The sequence below is a fragment of the Alligator sinensis genome, unplaced genomic scaffold (assembly GCF_000455745.1).
Source record: "Alligator sinensis unplaced genomic scaffold, ASM45574v1 scaffold842_1, whole genome shotgun sequence".
Taxonomy (NCBI): Eukaryota; Metazoa; Chordata; order Crocodylia; family Alligatoridae; genus Alligator; species Alligator sinensis.
Genome location: NW_005842295.1, coordinates 1,270,522 through 1,291,485, shown reverse-complemented (window position 1 = coordinate 1,291,485; position 20,964 = coordinate 1,270,522). Strand labels below are relative to the sequence as shown.

Sequence of the window (20,964 nt, the reverse complement as noted above, 5' to 3'; positions counted from 1 at the left end):
CGCTGCTGCGGCTGGCCCTGCAGGTGGTCAAAACAGAAGTGGGGAGGGGCAGGCTGAGGCCAGCACTGGTGGCTTAGCCGCCCCGTGGCATCTTGACCCTGCTCCCCATCCCCCGCACCACCACTGTTACCTCCAAGGAGCAAGAGGTGGGGCAAGGCACTGGTGGCCTCACCCTGCCTCTGCTCCATCATCACCACCTTTTGGAAGTGCTAAAGCATGGTGCAGTATGGGTATTACATGAGTTGGCAGTAATTAAGGACAAGCAGTCCATGCCACCACTACTGATACTGCTGTGACCTTTGGGATAGCACTGTCCTTATGTTATGACCTTCTGTTTGGTAAAATCTCAGATCTGCTCAAGAATTTGGAACAGTGTGTCCAATTACATCAAGGATCTTAGCTCACCGTGCAACATTACACCATCCACATCTATATATAAGAGGATGAGATAATAATAACCTCTAGCCACTATTACTTTCTTTTGCATTTTTATTTTCTGGATCTGTGACATAATTTTAACATTACTTGAATGCATTTTATTTTATGGATAGATAATGCAAAGTCTTTCGGCTTAATACCAATGCAAATAGCAACTGACGACTATCTTTAGAGTGCTGCCAAAAAAATGCTATTTTTCAATTTACAGTTGGCTCCAGAGGATGTCATGGAGCTACATAATAATAGCACCAAGTATATCAATTGGTACTACTAGCTAAAAAAGTGTCTCTGTTTTAGCGGTGACCAAAGATTTTTTGGAAGTTACATACACGAACTTGAGACTATATGAACTGAAAGGACTTAGGTCATTTTTAAAAAGAGAGTGGAGGTACTGAGGCTCAAGGAACATAGCTACATGTATGACAAGGGAGTTCCTGAGGGAGTTAAAATGGGCCAGAGGAGATATTGCTAATTATACTTTGCACTTACAATGCATTTTCCAGCTAAGAGTCTCAAAACACGTTACAACTGGAAATTAAATGACCATCATCCAACTTCTATGAAGCTTGTAGAGCAGGTGTTCCCATTTGAGATTCACAAAGAGAAGAAACACTGAAATTAGAAGTATAATATGGAATATAAAATACTTACTGGAGAATCCAAGGCTGATTCTTTGGCTAATCACAAAGATGTGAAATGGTTATATAGCTGCTGAAAAGCCTCTGTATGCATGACATTTTCACAGTTTTCATTCTGGGTAAGAAGGAAACAGGGCTTCATTGAGAAATGAAAAGTTTGACAAAACAGAAGGTGAAATCAAATCCCAAAGGGAGGTACCGTCAGGGTCCACACCATAGCTTGAAAACACAAATGGAGGAAAAATGTGTTTTAGGCTATTCAGTTCCCAGGTAAACAGGTCAGTGGTGTCACAAGATAAGTGTGAAAAGAAAAAACAGAGGAATTCCTTAAGAAGCCTGGAGAATTTTTAGTTAACATAGTATAGATTGAAGTCAGTAATACTAATGTTAGCTGGTTTGATAGAATCAAGCATGTCATTAGGGACCCAGAGCATAGAGAAAGGCGACATAATCTTATAGATGCTTCTGGTGTCAAATGTAAATGACAAAAGAAGACTGAGTACGGATTTATTAGTAATGTAGAAAGGAACCAGAAGATAGCAAGCAGGGAAGAGAAGCAAGGCCAAGTATCATTTGACATCTTCATTAATTTTGTGAGAGAGAAAAACAGAGGGTTAATTAAATTCATAGCTTGGGGAGGTATTACGAACAATGGGGTGGACAGAGAAATAATATAAAAGGACTCAAAGATGCTAAAACAAAGATGCTTAAATCAAGATGCTAAATATCTGAACACAAGATGACAAATGAAATTAATGCCAGTAGAGAATTATGGGTGATAGTTGACATAAAGTATGACCTTGAAAAGTATTTGGGAAGAGAAAAAGCCACTTTTGCTACTTTGAGTTGTAACCACCAAGTTATAACATTTTGAGTCAAATTTTCCCAAGAAGTAATATGGAAAACTCATTCAGGAGTAAACAGGACAAAGTACTTACATATATTGGAGACAGATCCTAAAAGCAAAGTCAGGATCTGAATCAGACCTTTCTCAAAATTCTACAGAATAAGAGCTCGGTTTTATTTCTAATTCTAGAAGGAAAAATCCTGTATTGTCAGGAAAATGGCCAAAATGAACTAAAAGTTTTCTTTCAAGTAATTTCATACATGCACATTCTCACATATGGGTAGGTCATCTTTTGAGCCTTTGACCCAGAGACCGTTTATTTTAGCAGTACCCTGTGGCCCACCATGCCTCAAGGGGATAAAGAAATAGTGCGCATTTCCTGCTCCTCAGTTCCTCTCAGTTACCTGGCTATGATAGAGCACTTTGCTGCTCTACATTTGTGATGTACTTTTCATTTAAGCTGAGCACTCATTCTTCATCAAAATCTGCTATATCATTTTATATTTCAATTGCCTGTGCCCTCTATACACACACTGCCTTGTGCTGCCACCCAGGTCCCCAGGTCACATTTAGTACCAGGGCTTTCTTTACCATTCTGGCCTTATGCGTCTTTTTCCTGACCTGGGACTTCTTAAAAAAATCATCCCTGTTGTTAGACCTGCTCAGTCAGGACCAAAGCGGGTATGCCTCTGGATCTCTGCCCTGTCCACCTCACAGCCTGAATGCTGGATAGTTGTCAGAGTTAGTGCAGGGTTATTCTATGTAGAAACATCCACAGGAGCAAGAACTCCACCAGTCAAATTTACCTGGATTAGTGGCTTGAGTTTTCCAATTGGTGCTACTCTAGGCATTCTTTTCCAGCTGGTTCTTAATATCGTCGCTTACCTGTTAGAATTTAGGAATGCTGGGTATACCTATCACCTCCCCACTGGTGGCATTACCCACCAATGGCACCTGAGCCTAGTCCTGGCAACTCTTATGGGGCCTCTTTTCAAGCCTATGAAAATCTGTGTGGTGTTCCACTTTTCCCTGAAAGTGGCATTTTTGGTAGTAATCGGCAAATGTCTTAGCCACTCTGCTATTGGGTTACAAACTGAGGTTTCCCCTGCAACCTTACTCCTCCATTTGACTTCCAGCAGGTGTGCACACAGGGGGTGCATCTGCACATGCTATTAATGTGCAGCAATAAGCTCCAGTGCATATTGCACCAGAGTTTATTGCTGCCGGGTACCATGTTTGCACATGTACCTGGAACTGCAGCACGTTGAGCTGGGTAGGAGCAGCCCTGGCTGGCACAAGGCCTATGGGATCAATCTGCCAACCCAGGGCTGCTCCAACTAGTCTCTACATGCTGCAGTGGGGCTAGCTGGGGCATAAGGGTGCTACAGTGTGGAGTTAGTCATCAGGCAGCCCCCGGATTGAAGCAGCCTTATGCCCCAGTCAGCCAGTCAGCATCTGCATGTTCATTGCTGCATACTAAAAAACTCTGCTGCAGGATAGTACCTTTATTTACTGTCTTGGACGGCCAGAGCTGACTCGAGGTGATTTAGAAATTGCTCGTTCATCAGGGCGGGCTGGTGAATGGAGAGGCAGACAAGGTTTAATGGTTGCAAAAACGTTTACTTACGCCGCTTGTAGTTGCGACGCAGATGGTCCAGTCGTCTGAACAACTACGTGAGTTGTTCCAGCTGGCAAGGCCCAAGCCAGTTAATCCATCTGCAAATCAAGCCGGCGGGAAAAGGGTACGTCTGGGATTGTGCTCGGTGACGGGAAGAAGGATCGATAGGTGATCAGTCTATCAATCAGCTAGCCGCAAGTCAGATCTCTTTAGAGGCGCTCTGCAGCATGCTCAAAGTTCTTCGACTTGGGCGGAAGTCGCATGAAATTTTAAACAGCTAGCTAGCCAATTACTAGCCGCTACGTAGGAATAATTTAGCACTGGCCAATAGCGGGACACAAATTTGCATTCGAATAGCAGGAACTCTTTGCACCGTGCATTTCTGTGCTGCAAAGAAGAAATGCACCCTGCAAAGAAAGCTACAAATTGGCGGGAACTCTCTTGCACCGAGGTTCTTCTGTGCAGCAAAAACCCTCGCTGTGCAAGAGGCTCTCATGTGGCAAGAAAATTCCACCGTGCCGAGGCACCAAAATCACTGGGTTGTGACATTTACAAGTACTAACCTGCAGTGGAGTTTATTAGTGTGGCCTAATAGGGCCAGACATATAGATGCTGAAATGTTTACTGTGGACCTCATTAGGCAGTTCTGCAGTAAACATCTCATGTAGACACGCCCAGGGAGATCCTTTTCTGCCAGAGGTGAAAATAGTCTAAATGGTGCATAAATGTCAAAATTGCTATTATACAGCTACATAAGTTCACCTAGGTTCATGAAGGTGAAGTGGGATTTAACCCTGTATGTCCATGTCCAGCACACTGTACCAATAATTCAATTAGCACTTAGTTAAAGTTATTGTCATGATAAAATATACAAAGCAGTCATAAATTGTAAAAAGTTTGGGTTTAAAACTTTCAAACATGTTTCAGCATATTTTTTAAGTCTTAGTAAATGTAAAAACCACAAGCTAGATTATGTGATTTAGACACAGCTCTGAAACCTCAGCTCTATGTTGAGGTTAGTTCAGAGTTTGAAAGAAGCAATGAGAGGCAGAAAGTGCCTATTACAACATTGTTTTTGGGGATGAAATCATTCTCTATCATTTGTGCTTTGGCTAGTACCGCCTCCAAGCATACAGTGGGTATGTCTACATGTGTAATTAATGCTCAGAAAGCTTACTATGCCATAAAATACTGCATAGTAAGCTTTCTTTGAGTGCACATCTACATGTGCACCCATCAGGAGCAAATTTGCTCTCACCAGGAGAAGTTCAGGACAGGGATACTCCTGCCCTATTCTGTTACTATATGACAGCCAGGGGGAGCTCTAGACTCCTCAGATGCCAGCTCCAGGCTGGCAGGAGGGCACTGGTATCAGGCCTGGGCTCTGAGGGTGAGGGGAGCTGTCCCTCCTTCAGGGCAGCTGCCTCCTACCCTGCACCACTGCCCCAGGCAGCTGCCTGCTGCTCAATCCCCACTTTGATTGCAAAGCCAACCTGGAACTATATGCACTCCCCCCACAGTAGGCAAATCCCACCCCCATCTCTGAGATGGTAGTGGGGGCTGGAAGATTGTTCCCTCCCCGTGGCTTTGATTGTGGATTCTGCCCCAGCAGCAGGCAGCTGCTGGGGGTAGGGAGCAATGTCCCAGCTCTGGCTGCAGTCACAGAGCTGGGGCCAGGAGCTGCCTCCTGCAGGGGTAAGGAGATATTGTCCCCACTGAGCTCTGCGATTGGAGCCGGCCCTGGCAGCAGGAAGCTCCCAGGGGAGGGGATTGTTCTCCTGCCTGCTGCTGCCCAGGCTGACCAGGAGAAATTTGCTTCCAGTCAGGTAGCTAACTGTGCAGTACTGTGCAGTAGCTACTGTGCAGTAAATCTACTACCTGTATTTACAGATAGTAGAAAACTGTGCAATAGCCTGATCTACTGCTTGGTAGCTCCTGTGCATGGGTATGTAGCGATGCTTTATGACACAGTAGATTAGTCTACTGCTCAGTAAAGTGTCTTGTATACACACCTAGTGACACTGAGGAAAAATGGCTGAAGCCATCCCAGCATTACCCTGTCTCTGACCTTTGTACAGACCATGAGATGTGAGGAACAGTGGTTCCTTGCTTTCTTTTTTTCCTGCATCTTTACTGCACTCTGCACCCACACACAAACCTGGCAGAATCTTATGATCAGCAACGTTGACTGTTGAGAATAAAATTATTATTTTTTTACATGAAAGATAGAAGTGTGTCATGAATTGGAGGGAATAGCACACAGTTATTGCAGCTAAGAGGAAGGTTGTATAGGTTGTGGATTCTTTACAGTAAATATGTATATGTATATACACACTGCTCTTAACAATTTTATATCTAGGATTTTATTTTTATTGGTCCATATCATTTTGTGCATTATTCCTCAAATATTTCAATTCTTAATCTAGACAGTAAATGGTCCCACTTCTCTTCCTTCTTTTATTTTGCCAGTCAATAATGAATGTAAAGAAGATAGACAAAAGATAGACATGTCTCGTTTATTTAGAGACATGTTTTTGTTTGTTCTCTGCTGCTCTGGTTAGCCGAGTTAGAATGTGGTTATTCTCCAGGCTGAAAGTAGCTCAGTACCCAGAGAAAAGAGACTACAGTGCTTATATACTCGTGCCAGGCTGCCAACTGCATTTTTCACCTAGCCATAAGAATGATCCGTTCTACCTAATATAAGCTGCACTGAATGTAGGTTTTCAGGTTATGTTTTATAATGATTCTACTGACTGTTCTACATGATTTGTTATGTATACAGTATGTCACTCCCTCTGCACTGGAGCAAGCATACAAATAATTATTTGATTGTTCAAGTGTATAATTTCCATGACTGCACCTAGAAAGAAGTCCACAGTTAAAAGGCCTTTTCAAAATTCATTCCCATGTAAATTTTATTTTGAAAAAAGTATATAAATTGTATTCCCTCAAGATCGCATTGTCTGAAAAATTGTAGTCACAAATAAGTGATCATGTGTTATAAGAAAATTCCACTTATTTTAATGTGAAAAGGGAACCCAAGAGTTCATACTGGGAAGTCCTTAGTCATAGGTTTTTGGATCAGATAGCTCCACATCAAAATACAAATTTGAATCAGGGAAGTAAGATACAGACAGGGGTGAGGGTGGAATATATCTACATGTTGGAATCAACTACATATTGAGGCAGACATCCCGCAAGGCATGCGAAGACAATTCATATTAATGGAGTATTTTATTAAGGTGCAGCATGGTTGAAGGCCACAAAATAGCAGCATTCTGTCAGATGTAAAGTCTAATAATTCTGGAGGGCACAGTATTTTTTTAGCCATGTTGCACTTTTGTCTGTCTGCAGTCATATTAGTATTAGCACTAGGATTTGTTGTACACATTTTTTCATAGACATTGTTTTGTCAGAGAAAGCATTATGCTTTGTTTAACAGATACTGCCTTTCTATTTTTTTAAACTTCTTTTAGGCATGTTGTAATGGGATTCTGCACAACAATAAACCTGGCTTTCAGTGCTGTGAGGACAAGTACACTCCATTTATTCTTAATTCATCAGGGGTTTGCTGTGGTGGTCAGATACATGCTGTGCAACCAAAATATCAGTGCTGTGGTGGCTATTACACCAGAGTATTAGCAGGTAAGTGGTGCCTCTTTTCAAGTAATATGAAAGAAATAAAATGGCACAATGTAGCTGGTGTGTCTCTTAAACCAAGGAAGATAAGTACCTATCAATATAATTAGGTATTTTATAGAGATGGCAAGGTATCATTTATAGGCATGCAAAGAGTTCCAGCATGGGGTGGGCAATGGAAAGTTGCCTTGATGTTGACTTTTAATCAGGGTGCTTATGACTTATACAGGAAATGCAGGAAATGTTTCATTTATAAATCCTCCTAATTGGGTTTCCCAAAGAACTATTTTAAGAAAAAGAATACTTAATAGAGAGGGCAGTTTAGCTTAAGTGCAGTGCCAAAAGGCAAATTCACCTTGGTCTTTTTGACCAAGTGAATTTTGTATTATCCCTCCATACATGGAGCACATGCAGAGAGATGTGGGTTGTTTCACTGCTGATTGTGTTTAGTTGTTAGTTTGCCTTTTCTATTCCAACTATATATGCTGCATGGTAAGTAAGCATCCTACAGCTGATTTGCCAGAGCCCAGATTCTCTCCTAACTCCAAGAGTACCCCATCTTCTTTATGGGTATGTGCAGATGTTTGCCACACCTGGTTGATGATCAAACAGCTTGCTTTAAGCCACATAATCATAGATTGGGTGTGGCATATGAAGACATTTGCTGGTGCTGGGATTCGTGCTGGGAACCCAGTGTAAGTCATTCAGGGAAATAACTCTGTTGGGTCTGGGGGTGCGGTGGGGTGGGGTGGGGGTGCAGTTGTCCCTCAGAGGTGGAGGGTTGGAGGGCAAAAATAGCCTGGTCAGGGTGGAGGGGCTAGGAAGAGCACAGCCTCAGGGCTACGGAGAATGGCTGAGCTTTCTCAATCTCCAGGCTGTGGTCTGAACATGTGTAGACCTTCACTAGATCAGGTTAACATTTTCCTGATCTAAGTTAGTTCACCTCCTCAGGTGAACTAGTTTAGGTTGGGCCTGCCATTTTTTGCTCAATCTAACTTTTTAAAATGACTACACAGATGGGCATTTAGATCAACCTAACCCTAGTTAGGTTGGTCTACATGTAACACCTGCACATACCCGATCAGATTGTTCAATAACCCAGTAGTCTTTCTAGATTCCTGAACAGGACTCTTGTTATTAAGATGATGTTTCTCTTAAAAAGGAATGTCTACTATTGAATGAAAGAATTCTACTGTATTTATAAAGATTCGGAAGTATAATATATTACAGGTAATTTTTGTAGCATATCATGTACTTTAAAAAAAATCTTTGTTTCTAATTTTCATGAAGGAAATCATAATTCTGCTTCATATTGAAGTCTTCCAGTTTTCCATAGCAATACTAAATACATTTAATATCTAAGATATTTTAAATACATTATTTAATATATTTTTCTCAATTTGCCTATATTCCCCCCAAAATAAGATATACTTTGGGGGGTCATATAGGGGTTAAAGATGATAAGAGGATAGAGCGAGAATATTCCATATTTCTTTTGTATACCTAGGCTGCTGTATATTACCTTTAAATTTATTGATGTATTTATTTATGTTTAGGCAGCTTCATTATTTAGGTACAAATACATGCAACACATTGGGAAAATGTTAGCCACTATATATAAATTGTTCCACCCCACAAGAAAGGAAACTTTCTTACCTTCCCCAGCTTCTCAATGAAAACTTAAGTGAGATTGCTCTATAAAATGTTAAGAACCTCATGGAAATTCATCTGAACCACTCAGAACAAACATGTCACAATTGTGTCTACCCAGCAGCTTTTTCACAACATAGCTATGTTTATAAATGTGTGTATGTGTGCATCCTATGAAAAATTGGGCAGTTGCTTTTTAGGACCTCTACTGTGGATAGAGACCCAGATCCTGCATCAATAATATCAGTGGGACCTGGTGGTAGGATCACATACGGAGTGCTAGAAACTATGGCATCATTGAAACATCCATTCATACTTGAGGCATTGTACTTTGGGATATCCCACCAAATAGACATGTGAGAAGGAGTAGCTATCTTGGAAGGCCTAGCCCTGTTGTAGAGAAATAATAGAAAGGGCCAATCCATATCATTAGTGTCTGATTCCAGAAAAGAGCCATGTGATCTTTAAGCTGCCAGCAAGCCCGACAAAGGGTTAGGGGCATGTAACAGGGCCTCTTCCCTGTTACTAGAGGGGAGAAAGGGGGTTAGGGGGTCCTAGTCCCCCTCCACCCTTCTTTTGCTCCCCATATCCCTTTGTTGTCCACCAGTTCATCCTTTCCCCTTGGTGGTGTTTCTTTGCCTGTTTTCTTTTGCTGTACACTCCTCTCCTGCTCTATTTTCCTCATGTTATTTGTTTTCCTGTTACATGCGTACCTGTTTTCCTTTGCTTTCTTGTGCTGCTGGAGTTAAGTAACAGGTGAAGGAGCCTAAAACAAGATGGGTGCTGGGCCCAAGTGCAGGCAGTCCCTGATGGCCCAAGAATGGAAGCAGAAGAGTCAGGGAACTGGAGGACCCTATATAACCTCAAGTCTCAAGCCTGAGAGAGAGTCTGGCTGTAGGAGCCATAGGAGAAAGGTGCTCCGTATAAAAAGGCAAAGGGACTGAACTCTGGGCTGGAAAGAAGGGACTCAGAGTGGCAGCTGGGGTGAAACAGACCTGAGATTCTGCATCAGGAACCAAATACATTCTGCTGAAATCCCTACCTTTGCTTGTGGCTTGGAGAACATCATGCCAGGATGAGGCTAACCCTGGGTGGGCCATTTTTGTTTTGAGCCAAGTAATCATCTATGGTGTAGGTGATTTTTGTTCCCGGTGACCTGGTCTGTGGCTGTAGGAGAGATGGAGGCCACTGAGTGGGGTGCTTGGGAGCCCCCCCAGGTTTCAAACAGAATTGAGAAAAAGAAAATAGAGACTGGGGGATAAGTTCCAATCCTGGAAAGGTGAAGCCTGTCAGGGACTGAAAGGTGGTGGCAGGACTTGGGGCAGTGGGTCCTTGAGCCTGAGGGCACACCCTGCTGAGCCAATAGCTTGCAGCCCTGGATAGTGGGCTCTGAGCTAGAGGGCACAGCTAGAGTAAAAGCGGTACAGGGCCAGCAGGACCCCATCCCAGACAAGGGTCCAACTCTTGAAGGTCTCCTCACCCATTGGCAGCCTTTCCTATCGGTTTGGTCCATTGAGATGTGGCAGGCAAGAGTACTGAGGGGTGAGCTGAAGGGGATGAGGGAAGCCAGCGGGGAAGAAGCTCCTAAAGTCAGATACACTATGCCAAACACTCTGGATGGCGTACAGGGCCTAGTTACTAATCATTCCATTACCCATGTTGTATGCTGAAGCAAACCTTGATTAGTATCAACTGAATACCAAGTAAATGATTAGAAGTTTACAATTATAATGAAAACAGAGCCTGTAACAGAGCCTGCCCCTGCTGGAACTTCTGGTGAAATGGCTATACATGGCTGAAATGGTATACTGTAGGCTATACAAATTGACAACACAGGGCACTTGTACACACAGCGGGCGTTTAATCCCCAAGGTTTTATTTTGTGTCTCCTAAATTGAAAAGGTCGGTTTTTAATTGCAACCCACCATTTCAAGTTTCCCGTCACACTACATCACGTTATGGTGATGGGCCCGATACTTTTATTTATTTATTTATTTATTTTGGAAATGGAGCCTGCCCACAGCTGGGGAGTGAGCTGCTGGCAGGCTGAGCGGCCCCTGAGCTACGGAGGGCCCTGGTCCTTCCCTCCACAGTAGTGGAATCCCCTGGGGCCACCTGGGTGCGCTGCTAGTGGCCGGATGCTGCCCCAGCTTGGAGGCAGCAGCTGGCTCAATCCAACTGTTCCCTGAGCCCACCTGGGGAGCAGCACGTGGCAAGCTTCTAGCGGGCAAGTTTGGGGAACTGTTGGATCAGGCCAGGTGCTGGCTCTGAGCTGGGACAGTCCCCAACCTATTAGCTGTCTGTCCGGGTGGCCCTAGGGGTGTCACTGCTGTGGAGAGGAGGACCAGGGGCCCCCACAGCTCAGGGGCCACTCAGCCCACTGGAAGCTCACCCCTAGCTGCGGGCAGGCTCTACCAAAAAAAAAAATAAAAGGTTCAGGTCCCTCACTACCTTCAGCAAGCACCTGGCTGGAGGCAAAAGTGGCGAGGGGCCCAATCATTTTTTTTTTCCCAAAGCCTGCCTGCCTGCCTCTCCTGTGGTGGTGGTGGTGGGGGGCAGGGGGGAGGGGTGTAAGCTACCAGTGGGCCAAGCAGCCCCTGAGCTCTAGGGGGCACTGGTCCTTCCCTCCATGGTGGTGGAGCCCCCTGGGGCCACCTGGGCAGGCTTCTAGTGGGCTGGAGAATGCCCCAGCTTGGAGGCAGCGCCCAGCTAGATCCAACTCTTCCCTGAGCCTGCCAGGGCTTCCAGCACCCCATGCCCTGTCCCCGCCAGCTTCCCGCCACCTGGGACCACCCAGGAATGGGCTGGCTTGCCCCTGGGGCAGCACAGGGAAGCAGCAGGAGGGTGGCTGAGTATGTTGGTGGCTGGAGAAAGTGGCAGAGATGGTGTGCAGGGCACTGGAAGCCCGGCAAGCCCAAGCTTCCCTCAGCCCACCCAGGCTTTCAGCACCCTGCACACCATCCCTGCCACCTTCTCCAACTGCAAGCACACCCAGCCACCCTCCTACTGCTTCCCAACACTGCCCCAGGGGCAAGGCAGCCCATTCCCGGGTAGTTTCAGGTGGCAGAAAAGTGGTGGGGACACTGCACAGGTCTACTAGAAGATCCAGCAGGCTTATAGTTTCATAGTTTCATAGTTTTAGGGTCGGAAGGGACCTAATAGATCTTCTAGCCCGACCCCCCGCCAGGGCGGGAGAACAACAAAAAAAACCCTAAATGAGTCCAGCCAGGTAAGTATCCAGCCTCTTCTTAAAGATCCCCAGGGTAGGGGCCAGCACCACCTCCCTTGGAAGTTGGTTCCAGCTCCTAGCCGCCCTAACTGTGAAGTAGTTTTTTCGGATGTCCAATCTGTACCTCCTCTCCATCAACTTGTGCCCATTACTCCTTGTTATGCCAGCGGGGGCTAGGGGAAACAGCATCTCCCCCAAACCCTTCTGGTTCCCCCTAGTGAGTTTATAGACGGTCACCAGGTCCCCCCTCAGCCTTCTCTTGTGGAGGCTGAATAGGTTCAAGTCCCGCAGTCTCTCACTGTAGGGTCTGCCCTGTTGTCCCCGGATCATGCGGGTGGCCCTCCTCTGGACCCTCTCCATGTTGTCCACATCCCTCCTGAAATGGGGCGCACAGAACTGGACACAATACTCCAGCTGCGGCCTGACCAGCGTCGCATAGAGGGGGAGGATCACCTCCCTGGCTCTACTCGAGATGCACCTGTGGATGCACGACAAGGTCCGGTTAGCCCTGCCAACCATGACCTCGCATTGTCGGCCCATGTTCATCTTGGAGTCAATAATGACACCAAGATCCCTTTCCGCCTCCGTGCTCTCAAGTAGGGAGTTCCCCATCGTATAAGTGTGCTGCTGGTTCCTACTACCCAAGTGCAGCACCCTGCACTTGTCCGTATTGAAACGCATCCTGTTCCTGTCTGCCCACCCCTGTAACCTATCCAGATCCTTCTGCAATCTCTCTCTCCCTGCTAGCGTGCTCACCTCCCCCCAAATTTTGGTGTCATCAGCGAATTTAAACAGGTTGCTCTCCACCCCAACATCAAGATCGCTGATGAAGACATTGAACAGCGCAGGGCCCAGGACCGAGCCCTGAGGGACTCCACTACCCACCTCCCCCCAAGTCGAATATGATCCATCCACCACCACCCTCTGAGTGCGACCCTTCAGCCAATCTGCAATCCATCTGACCGTGTAGGCATCTATGCCACAGTCGCCTAGTTTACTAATTAGGATGGGGTGAGAGACGGTGTCAAAGGCCTTGCTGAAGTCCAGAAAGACTACATCCACCGCGACACCTGCATCCATGGCCTTTGTGACCTGATCATAAAAGGCAATCAGGTTGGTCTGACATGATCTCCCCCTAATAAATCCATGCTGATTGCCCCTGAGCATCATCTCGGATGCCGGCCCATCACAAATGTGCTCCTTGATGATCTTCTCAAAGAGCTTCCCCAGGATTGAGGTAAGACTGACGGGCCTATAATTGCCCGGGTCCTCCCTTTTCCCTTTTTTGAAGATGGGGACCACATTAGCTACCTTCCAATCGTCTGGCACCTGGCCCAAGCACCACGATCGCTCGTAGAGCCGTGCCAGGGGCCCTGCAATAACCCCAGCCAGCTCCCTCAGCACCCTGGGGTGGAGAGCATCCGGACCCGCTGACTTGAACGCGTCCAGCCCCTCCAGAAGCTCTCTAACCCGGTCCTCCCCAACCTGAGGTCTGAAGGCGATCCCCTCGCGTCCGGCTTCTATCACAGCAGGGAAGTCCCGGTCCCTGCACAAGAAAACGGAGGTGAAGAATTGGTTAAAGAGGTCCGCTTTATCCTCTGACGCAACCACCAGATTGCCCCGCATATCCTGCAGGGGCCCCACATTACCCGGCGCCTTCTTCATCCTCCCAATATATTTGAAAAAGGACTTTTTGTTATCCTTAATCCTGGACGCTAATCCGAGCTCTATCTCCGCCTTGGCCTTCCTAACAGCCCGCCTGCAGGCCCGAGCAGAGGAGGTATACTCCTCTTTGGAGATTACACCCCCCTTCCACCGGGCGTACGCCACCCTTTTGGCAAGCAGGCATTCCCGGACACCCTTGGTGAGCCAGGGGGGCTTTTGGACACTCCTGCCCGCCTTGCTTCTTGTCGGGATGGACACCCCTTGGGCCCCGAGTATCGTTTCCTTAAGGAACGACCACTCCTCTTGGACGCTGAGTTCCTCTGCCCTCAAGGACCCCAGTTCCTCTCCCACTAATCTCCTCATCTCACTGAAGTTGGCCCTCCTGAAGTCTAGGGCTACCACCTTGCTGCGGGCCCTTGACACTCTACGCTGGATGGTGAATTCCAGCATGCGATGATCACTATTGCCCAGGTGGTCAAGAACCTGGAGGCCTCTTACCAGGTCGTCGCCTGCGGCCAGGACCAGGTCCAGCAGGGCATCTCCTCTGGTGGGACTGTGCACCTCCTGAATCAAGTGGAGGTCCTGCAACTCGGCCAAGAACCTCCTGGAGCGGTCCGTCCCGGCTGACTGCTCCTCTCAGCAGATGTAATTAAAATCGCCCATGACAACTACATCCCTTGCTTTTAGTGTCTCCGCAAGCTGGCCTGAAAATTCCCTGTCCAGCTCCTCCTCTTGATTGGGGGGTCTGTAATAGACCCCCACCGTCAAATCCCTCTCGCCTTGCCCCCCCTGGATCTTGACCCAGAGCACTTCAGCTTGCCCTTCCCCTGACCCCATCCTGCTGGCAGAGGATGTGTAGTGCTCCTTGACATAGAGTGCCACCCCCCCACTTTTCTGCCTTCTCTATCCTGCCTGTATAGCCTATAGCCCCTAATGTTAACTGCCCAGTCATGGGATGAGTCCCACCATGTCTCTGTTAACCCTACGACATCTGGATTTGAACTAGCTATTCTGAGGGCGAGTTCCTCCTGTTTGTTCCCCATGCTACGAGCATTGGTGTACAGGCATTTAAGGCCTTGCAAGACTGTGTGCCCCCCCCCCAATTAGGCAGACCATCAGGACCCCCATTACTTACCTTTGCACCCCTTGCCTTGATGGCGTCTCCTCGTCTTCCTGCAGCCACCTCCCCCGGCGAGGCTAGTTTAAAGCTCGCCGTACGAGATCAGCCAACCTGTGCCCCCGTCTCCTTTGTCTAATTCATTGGGTGGAATTCCAATAGAATGCAGAATTTGGCAGTACAACTGGTTCATTTATGTTGATTCACATTTGCAGCTAGCATGAAGCATTGTATATCTTTGACATCCTATGTGAATTAGAACTGAGCACAAGAGGCATGTCTCACTGCCTTTGAAATGTGCTTCAGAGTGATCTGGTGAACACCAGTCCTCATGTGTTACACCCCCAAAGCATGTAATATAGCCATTTTAACTGTGTTTCTGGGAACTTGTTACTAAGCACACTTAAGAGAGAGAGCAAATGGTGTGTACCCAGCCGGTCTGCAGGCCGGATGCAGGCCGGGATCCTCTCCATGATGTCCCTGACCCGAGCCCCAGGCATGACGCAGACCTGCCGTGACATGGGGTCGGGCCTGCAGATCGGACCTTCCAGCCCTCGCAGGAGGGAGTCCCTGATGACTAGGACCCGGCGTTTCTTCCTCCTGGTGTTCTCTCTCCTCCCAGTGTCTGTCTTGCGTGGAGCGGCATCGTCCCCTGCAGGGCCGACGACTCTGCCCCAGCAATCCCCACTCCCGAAAGCATGGGGAAGAGTTGGCTCTAGCTGGGTGCTGCCTCTGAGCTAGGGCAGACCCTGGCCCACTATCAGCTTGCTTGGGTGGCTCTGGAGGGTGATGCTGCTATGGAGGGACGGGCTCCTGCAGTTCAGGGGCCACTTGGTCAACTGGCAGCTCACCCCCCGGCTGTGGGAGAGGCAGGCAGGCTCCATCAAAAAAAAAGAAAAGGATCGTACCCCTCGCCACTTCTGCCTTGAGTCAAGTGCCTGCTGAAGGCAGAAGTGGTGCGGGGCCCAAACTTTTTCTGCAGAGCCTGCCCACCTCTTCTGTGGCTGGGAAGCAAGCTGACAGCTGCAACATTGCATTTTACAACTTTGTAAACTAAGCTACATCCAGATATAGTTTAGTTTACAATGATGCAAAGTCATTTAAAACTCTCAAAACTGGTGCACATGTAACACATGGCACCATTAAGTCATACAAATTACATTTTCATCATGTGTATGTCACAGTGACCATCACATGTACAAGTACCCCCAGTCCTTCCACTCACTTTTAATCTTAGGTCTGGGCAGAAGTACAGGACTTGAGACCTGGGAAATGCAGCTTGAGAATAGCATGTAACCCTTGTAGAAATATTGCTTTTCAGTACCAGATCTGTATTGCAACCCAATTTTCATGCACATAAACCAGGCATATATGTTATATCACAATATAGGCTGCTTTTCTCCTTTTATCTGATGAGTTCCATATGTCAAAATTTGAGTTTGTAAAACACTGTTTTTTCCCCCCTGAAAGTATCATTTTAAAGCACATATTCCCTATTTAGTTTACTAGTTCATTTTCAAATAATGTAGGCCTGGGAGCCCTCAAATGATTTTTTGTTGGGCATTCAGTACTCACTTGTCTTTGCGAGCAGTTGTCAGGTCAGGAGCTAAAATGCGTGCATTACCCATGGGTTGGCATGTGTTCTCTATGCTCAGAAGTTCTTGAATTTCTGCCAAAATGTTCAGCACATTCCAAGTTCCAATCCCTTGAAAAGTAATTTATATATCACAATATTCGAATGCTGTCCATGATGTCATCAGAAAAATGCTATCACATGGAAGAACTGGAGAAAAGTATTTTGCTGGCCTCATTAATCTCAATGTACTAAAATAGGAAGATTATATTCTGTGACCTCTATCCCCATCCAGTGGTCTCTGTTAACTAGCTTAATATTGTTTATATCAGGAAACAAAGGCACACTGACACAAACCGTCTTGTATCTGCAAGGAGTTCCTGTTCAATCAGGAGTCCACAAGCAAGTAGTAATGGATATTTATCCATGCTTTGCAAACATCCTTTTCCTAAATGCACTCCCTTATTCCAAAGGGCAGCAACATGAACAATGTTGGTCACTTTTTTCTTTTTTTATAAATATGCTAATAACCCCAAGCTAAATGTTAATGTGGGTCATTCTTTGATAAGGATAACAATTAACTGGTAAGACTGCATGGTAGTTTTCAGAGACAGAACATTTTCAAGTCTAGCTTGGAATGGATCCCATTTTGAGAGGTTAATGAGAGGGTTACTGATCCTTTGTTTCTTATGTCTAATAGTTCTTTTTCTTAAAAAAAAAAAAATCAGTTTTATTTCCATTTGCAGTCTCTGTTTTAAGTCCTTTCTCTGTGCAGTAACTAAATTACATTCTCAGGAATGCAGGAAAATATGACTTACATAGCTAAACAATTATACTCTAAAGATTTGTTCTAGTCTTTTTGTTTATTATTGACTTCATTTGATAAAAATATTTATACAGGGTGCTCACTAGGAATATTTATTTCCCAGATGTTGTTTGGCCAGCTTGATGGTGCTAGATATACTGAAACACATTGTGCTAATGGCATGAAGATTACAAATTAGGAAGGCAGGAGTCTCCATTTTTGCAACTCTGAAGCCAGAGGGAGGTGTAGACATGTATCCCAGAGCTAAGCTGTGTGGATAGATTCTCAAAGTGAAGTGAAACGAATAACGATAGCACACTCAGCTAATATTTTGTCTTCCAAGGAATTTTGAGGAAAGGAAAATAATCAAATCAAACTCAGATTGGTAGTAAATGAATAGTGTTACCATCTGACAGCTGCTTGGTATTGTATATAGAATTATTAGCAATCTCCCTCCTATTTCTAGTGCCAAATTGCCCCCATCACACCCCACCATCATCAACAGAATTAGAGTGAGTACAGCCATTTGCTGCACATATGTTCATGTAGCTTACTTTAAGCCACCTAAATGTAGACTGGAAGTGGCACGTATGAGTGTTTGCAGCTCCTGGGAGCCACATGGGGAACCCAATGTAAGTAACTCAGGGTTGGGGAGAGAGGAGTGGGTTAGATTGGGGAGAGCTAGTAGGTTAGTAGTGGGGTGGGTGAGTTCACGATGGAGATTACCTAGTCTTGGTGGGAGATTAGGGAGCTAAAAATAGCAGTCAGGATTTGGGGGCAGGGGGAGGGGAGGGGAGGAGGGAATAGCACAGCTCTGGGGCTCCACTGCAAACATATGCAGACATTCACTAGATTTGTTTAACACCTTCCTAGATCAGGTTAACCCATTCTTGATCCAAGTTAGTGCACCTCCTGGTTAGGTCTTTCTAAATGCTACACCTGTATGTATGTTCTTAATTGGCAGTTCTGAGACTATTCCTGACAGAAGTGCAGTTTAAATCATGTAAAGACTTAGGGGGCCTACTCTGATGTTTAAAGTTAGGTGCACTCTTAAGTGTCTGACTTTCTTTGGATCTGAATCACCAAATGGCTCCTCCAACTGGTCAACAATGTAAATAGTTGCTCTGAGAACAGTTTTAGTCAGGTGAGTAAACTTGTACTTCTGCTATTTATGAGTCTGCAGTTGTGCTACAAAGCAGTTAAAGATTTCACCATTCAGGGATTTTGGTAATTTTAACAAGTTTAACATCCACACTGAAGAAGGAAAGAATCACAATAATAGGAATTCTTCATGACTGGCACTGTCTATACTACAAGAGTTAAACTAATGTTAATATAGATTAAAAATGTTTTAAACTATGAGGGTTTTTTTTAAACTATATTACTTTTCTATGTAGATTTTGCCACACTTCCATATTAATATCTCCTGAGCCACATTTTCAAAGGGCTATAACCCAGGTCAGTTCATAACTGCATATATTAATTTAATTCTTACCCCAAGCATTTATAATGTTAGAACACACTAAGAAACTAAGTACAGAAAGAGAGCTTATGTTTTTATGTGAAATAGTTTGTATATGAAGATGTCTTATTCTAACCCAGTCCAGAACCCATGGTAGTCAGTGGAAGAACTCCCTTTACAGTAGCCCTGCAGGCACACAGTGACTAATTGTACCTTTAACAGGAGAAATATGTTGCCCTAATGAAGAGCAAAACCGGGTTTCAGTTGGAGTTGGTGATGCCTGCTGCCAGGGAACTCCTTACTCCACATCAGGGAATCAGATCTGTTGTTGTGGATCCCTTCATGATGGTTTCAATCAGCAGTGCTGTGGTGGACAAGTAGTAAGCAAAGACTTGATCTGTTGTGGTGATGAAGAGGTGGGAACTGTATACAGGCCTCTCACAGGTAAGTTCTTAAATTCCCGTTAAAATGTATCTTTATAGAAAAGCTGAAGCTGGGCATTGAAAGCTCTCCACCTATCCAAACACTTAAGCCCTCTATAATGAAGCACATAGGTTTAAAATAGATGGATAAGCCCCTTCTATGACAATGGTGATTTAACCTTCTGTTCACCCACCCTATTTGCACACTCTAGACCAATGATTGTCAGCCAGGGTGCCATGACATCTTGGGGTACTATGAGATCCTTTTAAAGATGCAATGGAGTGCAACTCACCAGTAGCACTGTTGGGTGTACAAACACATGCACGTGATTCATGAGATAAACCCAGAGATTTCTAACAAACATCCATAGTGTCAAAGACATTCTGACCTGTTGTGATCTTTCTGAGTTCTTTACCACAGAAGAATTACTCTATTATTTTTCTGTAGTCAAAAAATGAGTGAAAACGAAAGTCTGCAATTATCTGAGAGGTGCCTTAGGTCTAACAAGGGGTTCCTTGTGTCTAAAAAAGGTTCAAACCACTGCTCTATACTCACTCTAATAGCTGCCCTTACTTGACCCAGAAATAACTGAGTACCTGTTGCTCCAGCCAAGGAGTCAAAGAAAGCAAGGTGTAATGCTAGCCACTTCACTTCCTTGTCTGGCATTGGCTACAGGTCCTCCTTTTTTCAACTGTATCCTAATGATGGGTCAGCTGGTAGTTTAAATCTTCCTTTATCTTAATTGCTCTATTGATCTGTTATTTTTCTTATTTTCACATACTCCTTTATTTGATCTAGCCATTTCTCAGGTCTTCCTCTTGGTCTAACAACTGGTACCACTGCATTCAATAAATTCTTAGCAACTTATTGCCCTCTGTTTTCCCACTATATGCATGCATACTATTTCAAGCATTGTTCATAAAGAGCTTTCCATAGCTGTTACTTGTGTAATTGTTCTTACTTTCTTACCTGTAGAATTCTGAGGGCGAACATAGGATGTGTTGCACTCTTTCATTTTCTGAAACTAAACTAGCTGCCAGTAATCTCTGTTGCTGTCTGACTCTAGTTTCAATAACCTTTGCATACACTTCGTGGAATGAACATTTATACTTACTACCTTTTTATTAAAGAGAGGGTGATATTGCCATCAATCCAGAATCTTTCCTAACAATCCTTCATCTTCATCTCCTTCTGTTGGTAATATCTGGCTTTGTTGTTTTCCCATTTTTCAGTTTACTTCTCTCTTACTTTCAGTGACACTAAGGGGAGATTTCCAGTCAGTAAGTGGCATTTTTTAAAGTTAGGCTATTTGCAGTACTATCCCTGCAGTGTGAACCTACCAATCATGCACCATAAGCTATACACTGGGCAGGCAGCTATTTTTGCCTCCCATGTTTTAGTCCAATATGGGAGTGGTTCAGGCACTTGCCAAAGAAGTGGGATATCCTTGTTGTAGACCCCCCTAACCAAAAATGACATATATGGAACTGGAAAACTGCCACCGGGGCACGTAAAGTGAGCTAGAAGTCCACCCTAACTGTTGGAATTTTATCACCATTTACAATGTCAAAGGATGTGGTGCATTGTCCAGGAAATTCTTCATTCAATAAATTCTCTTTATGTCCTCTATGCATTCAAATTTTCTTCTGGATCACTTATTAATCCAGCCTTCCTATCATTAACAACACTGAGAACATCATTATCAAAGTCCGTGGCCACAGAAATTGTTATACCTTGACCACTCCAGTCTGATGGACTGTGAGATTTGACCTTTCTGGATTTACAAGAAGTAGTAATCTGTTCACCTGTTGAACCAGGTGTACCTACTGACATCTCACTCATTCTCTAAGCTTGTCCTCT

The 20,964-nt window shown here is 45.1% G+C and overlaps 1 protein-coding gene across 1 annotated transcript in view; it reads left to right on the top strand.

The window, feature by feature from the left end:
• USH2A (usherin) overlaps positions 1-20,964 on the top strand; it is a gene marked incomplete at its 5' end in the record, with an annotated part of 567,922 nt that overhangs the window by 398,006 nt on the left and 148,952 nt on the right. The window contains 2 exons of the mRNA XM_025209559.1: positions 7,018-7,186; positions 18,904-19,125. Of these exons, the coding sequence (XP_025065344.1) occupies positions 7,018-7,186; positions 18,904-19,125 (391 nt within the window). The remainder of the gene's footprint in view (positions 1-7,017; positions 7,187-18,903; positions 19,126-20,964) is intronic.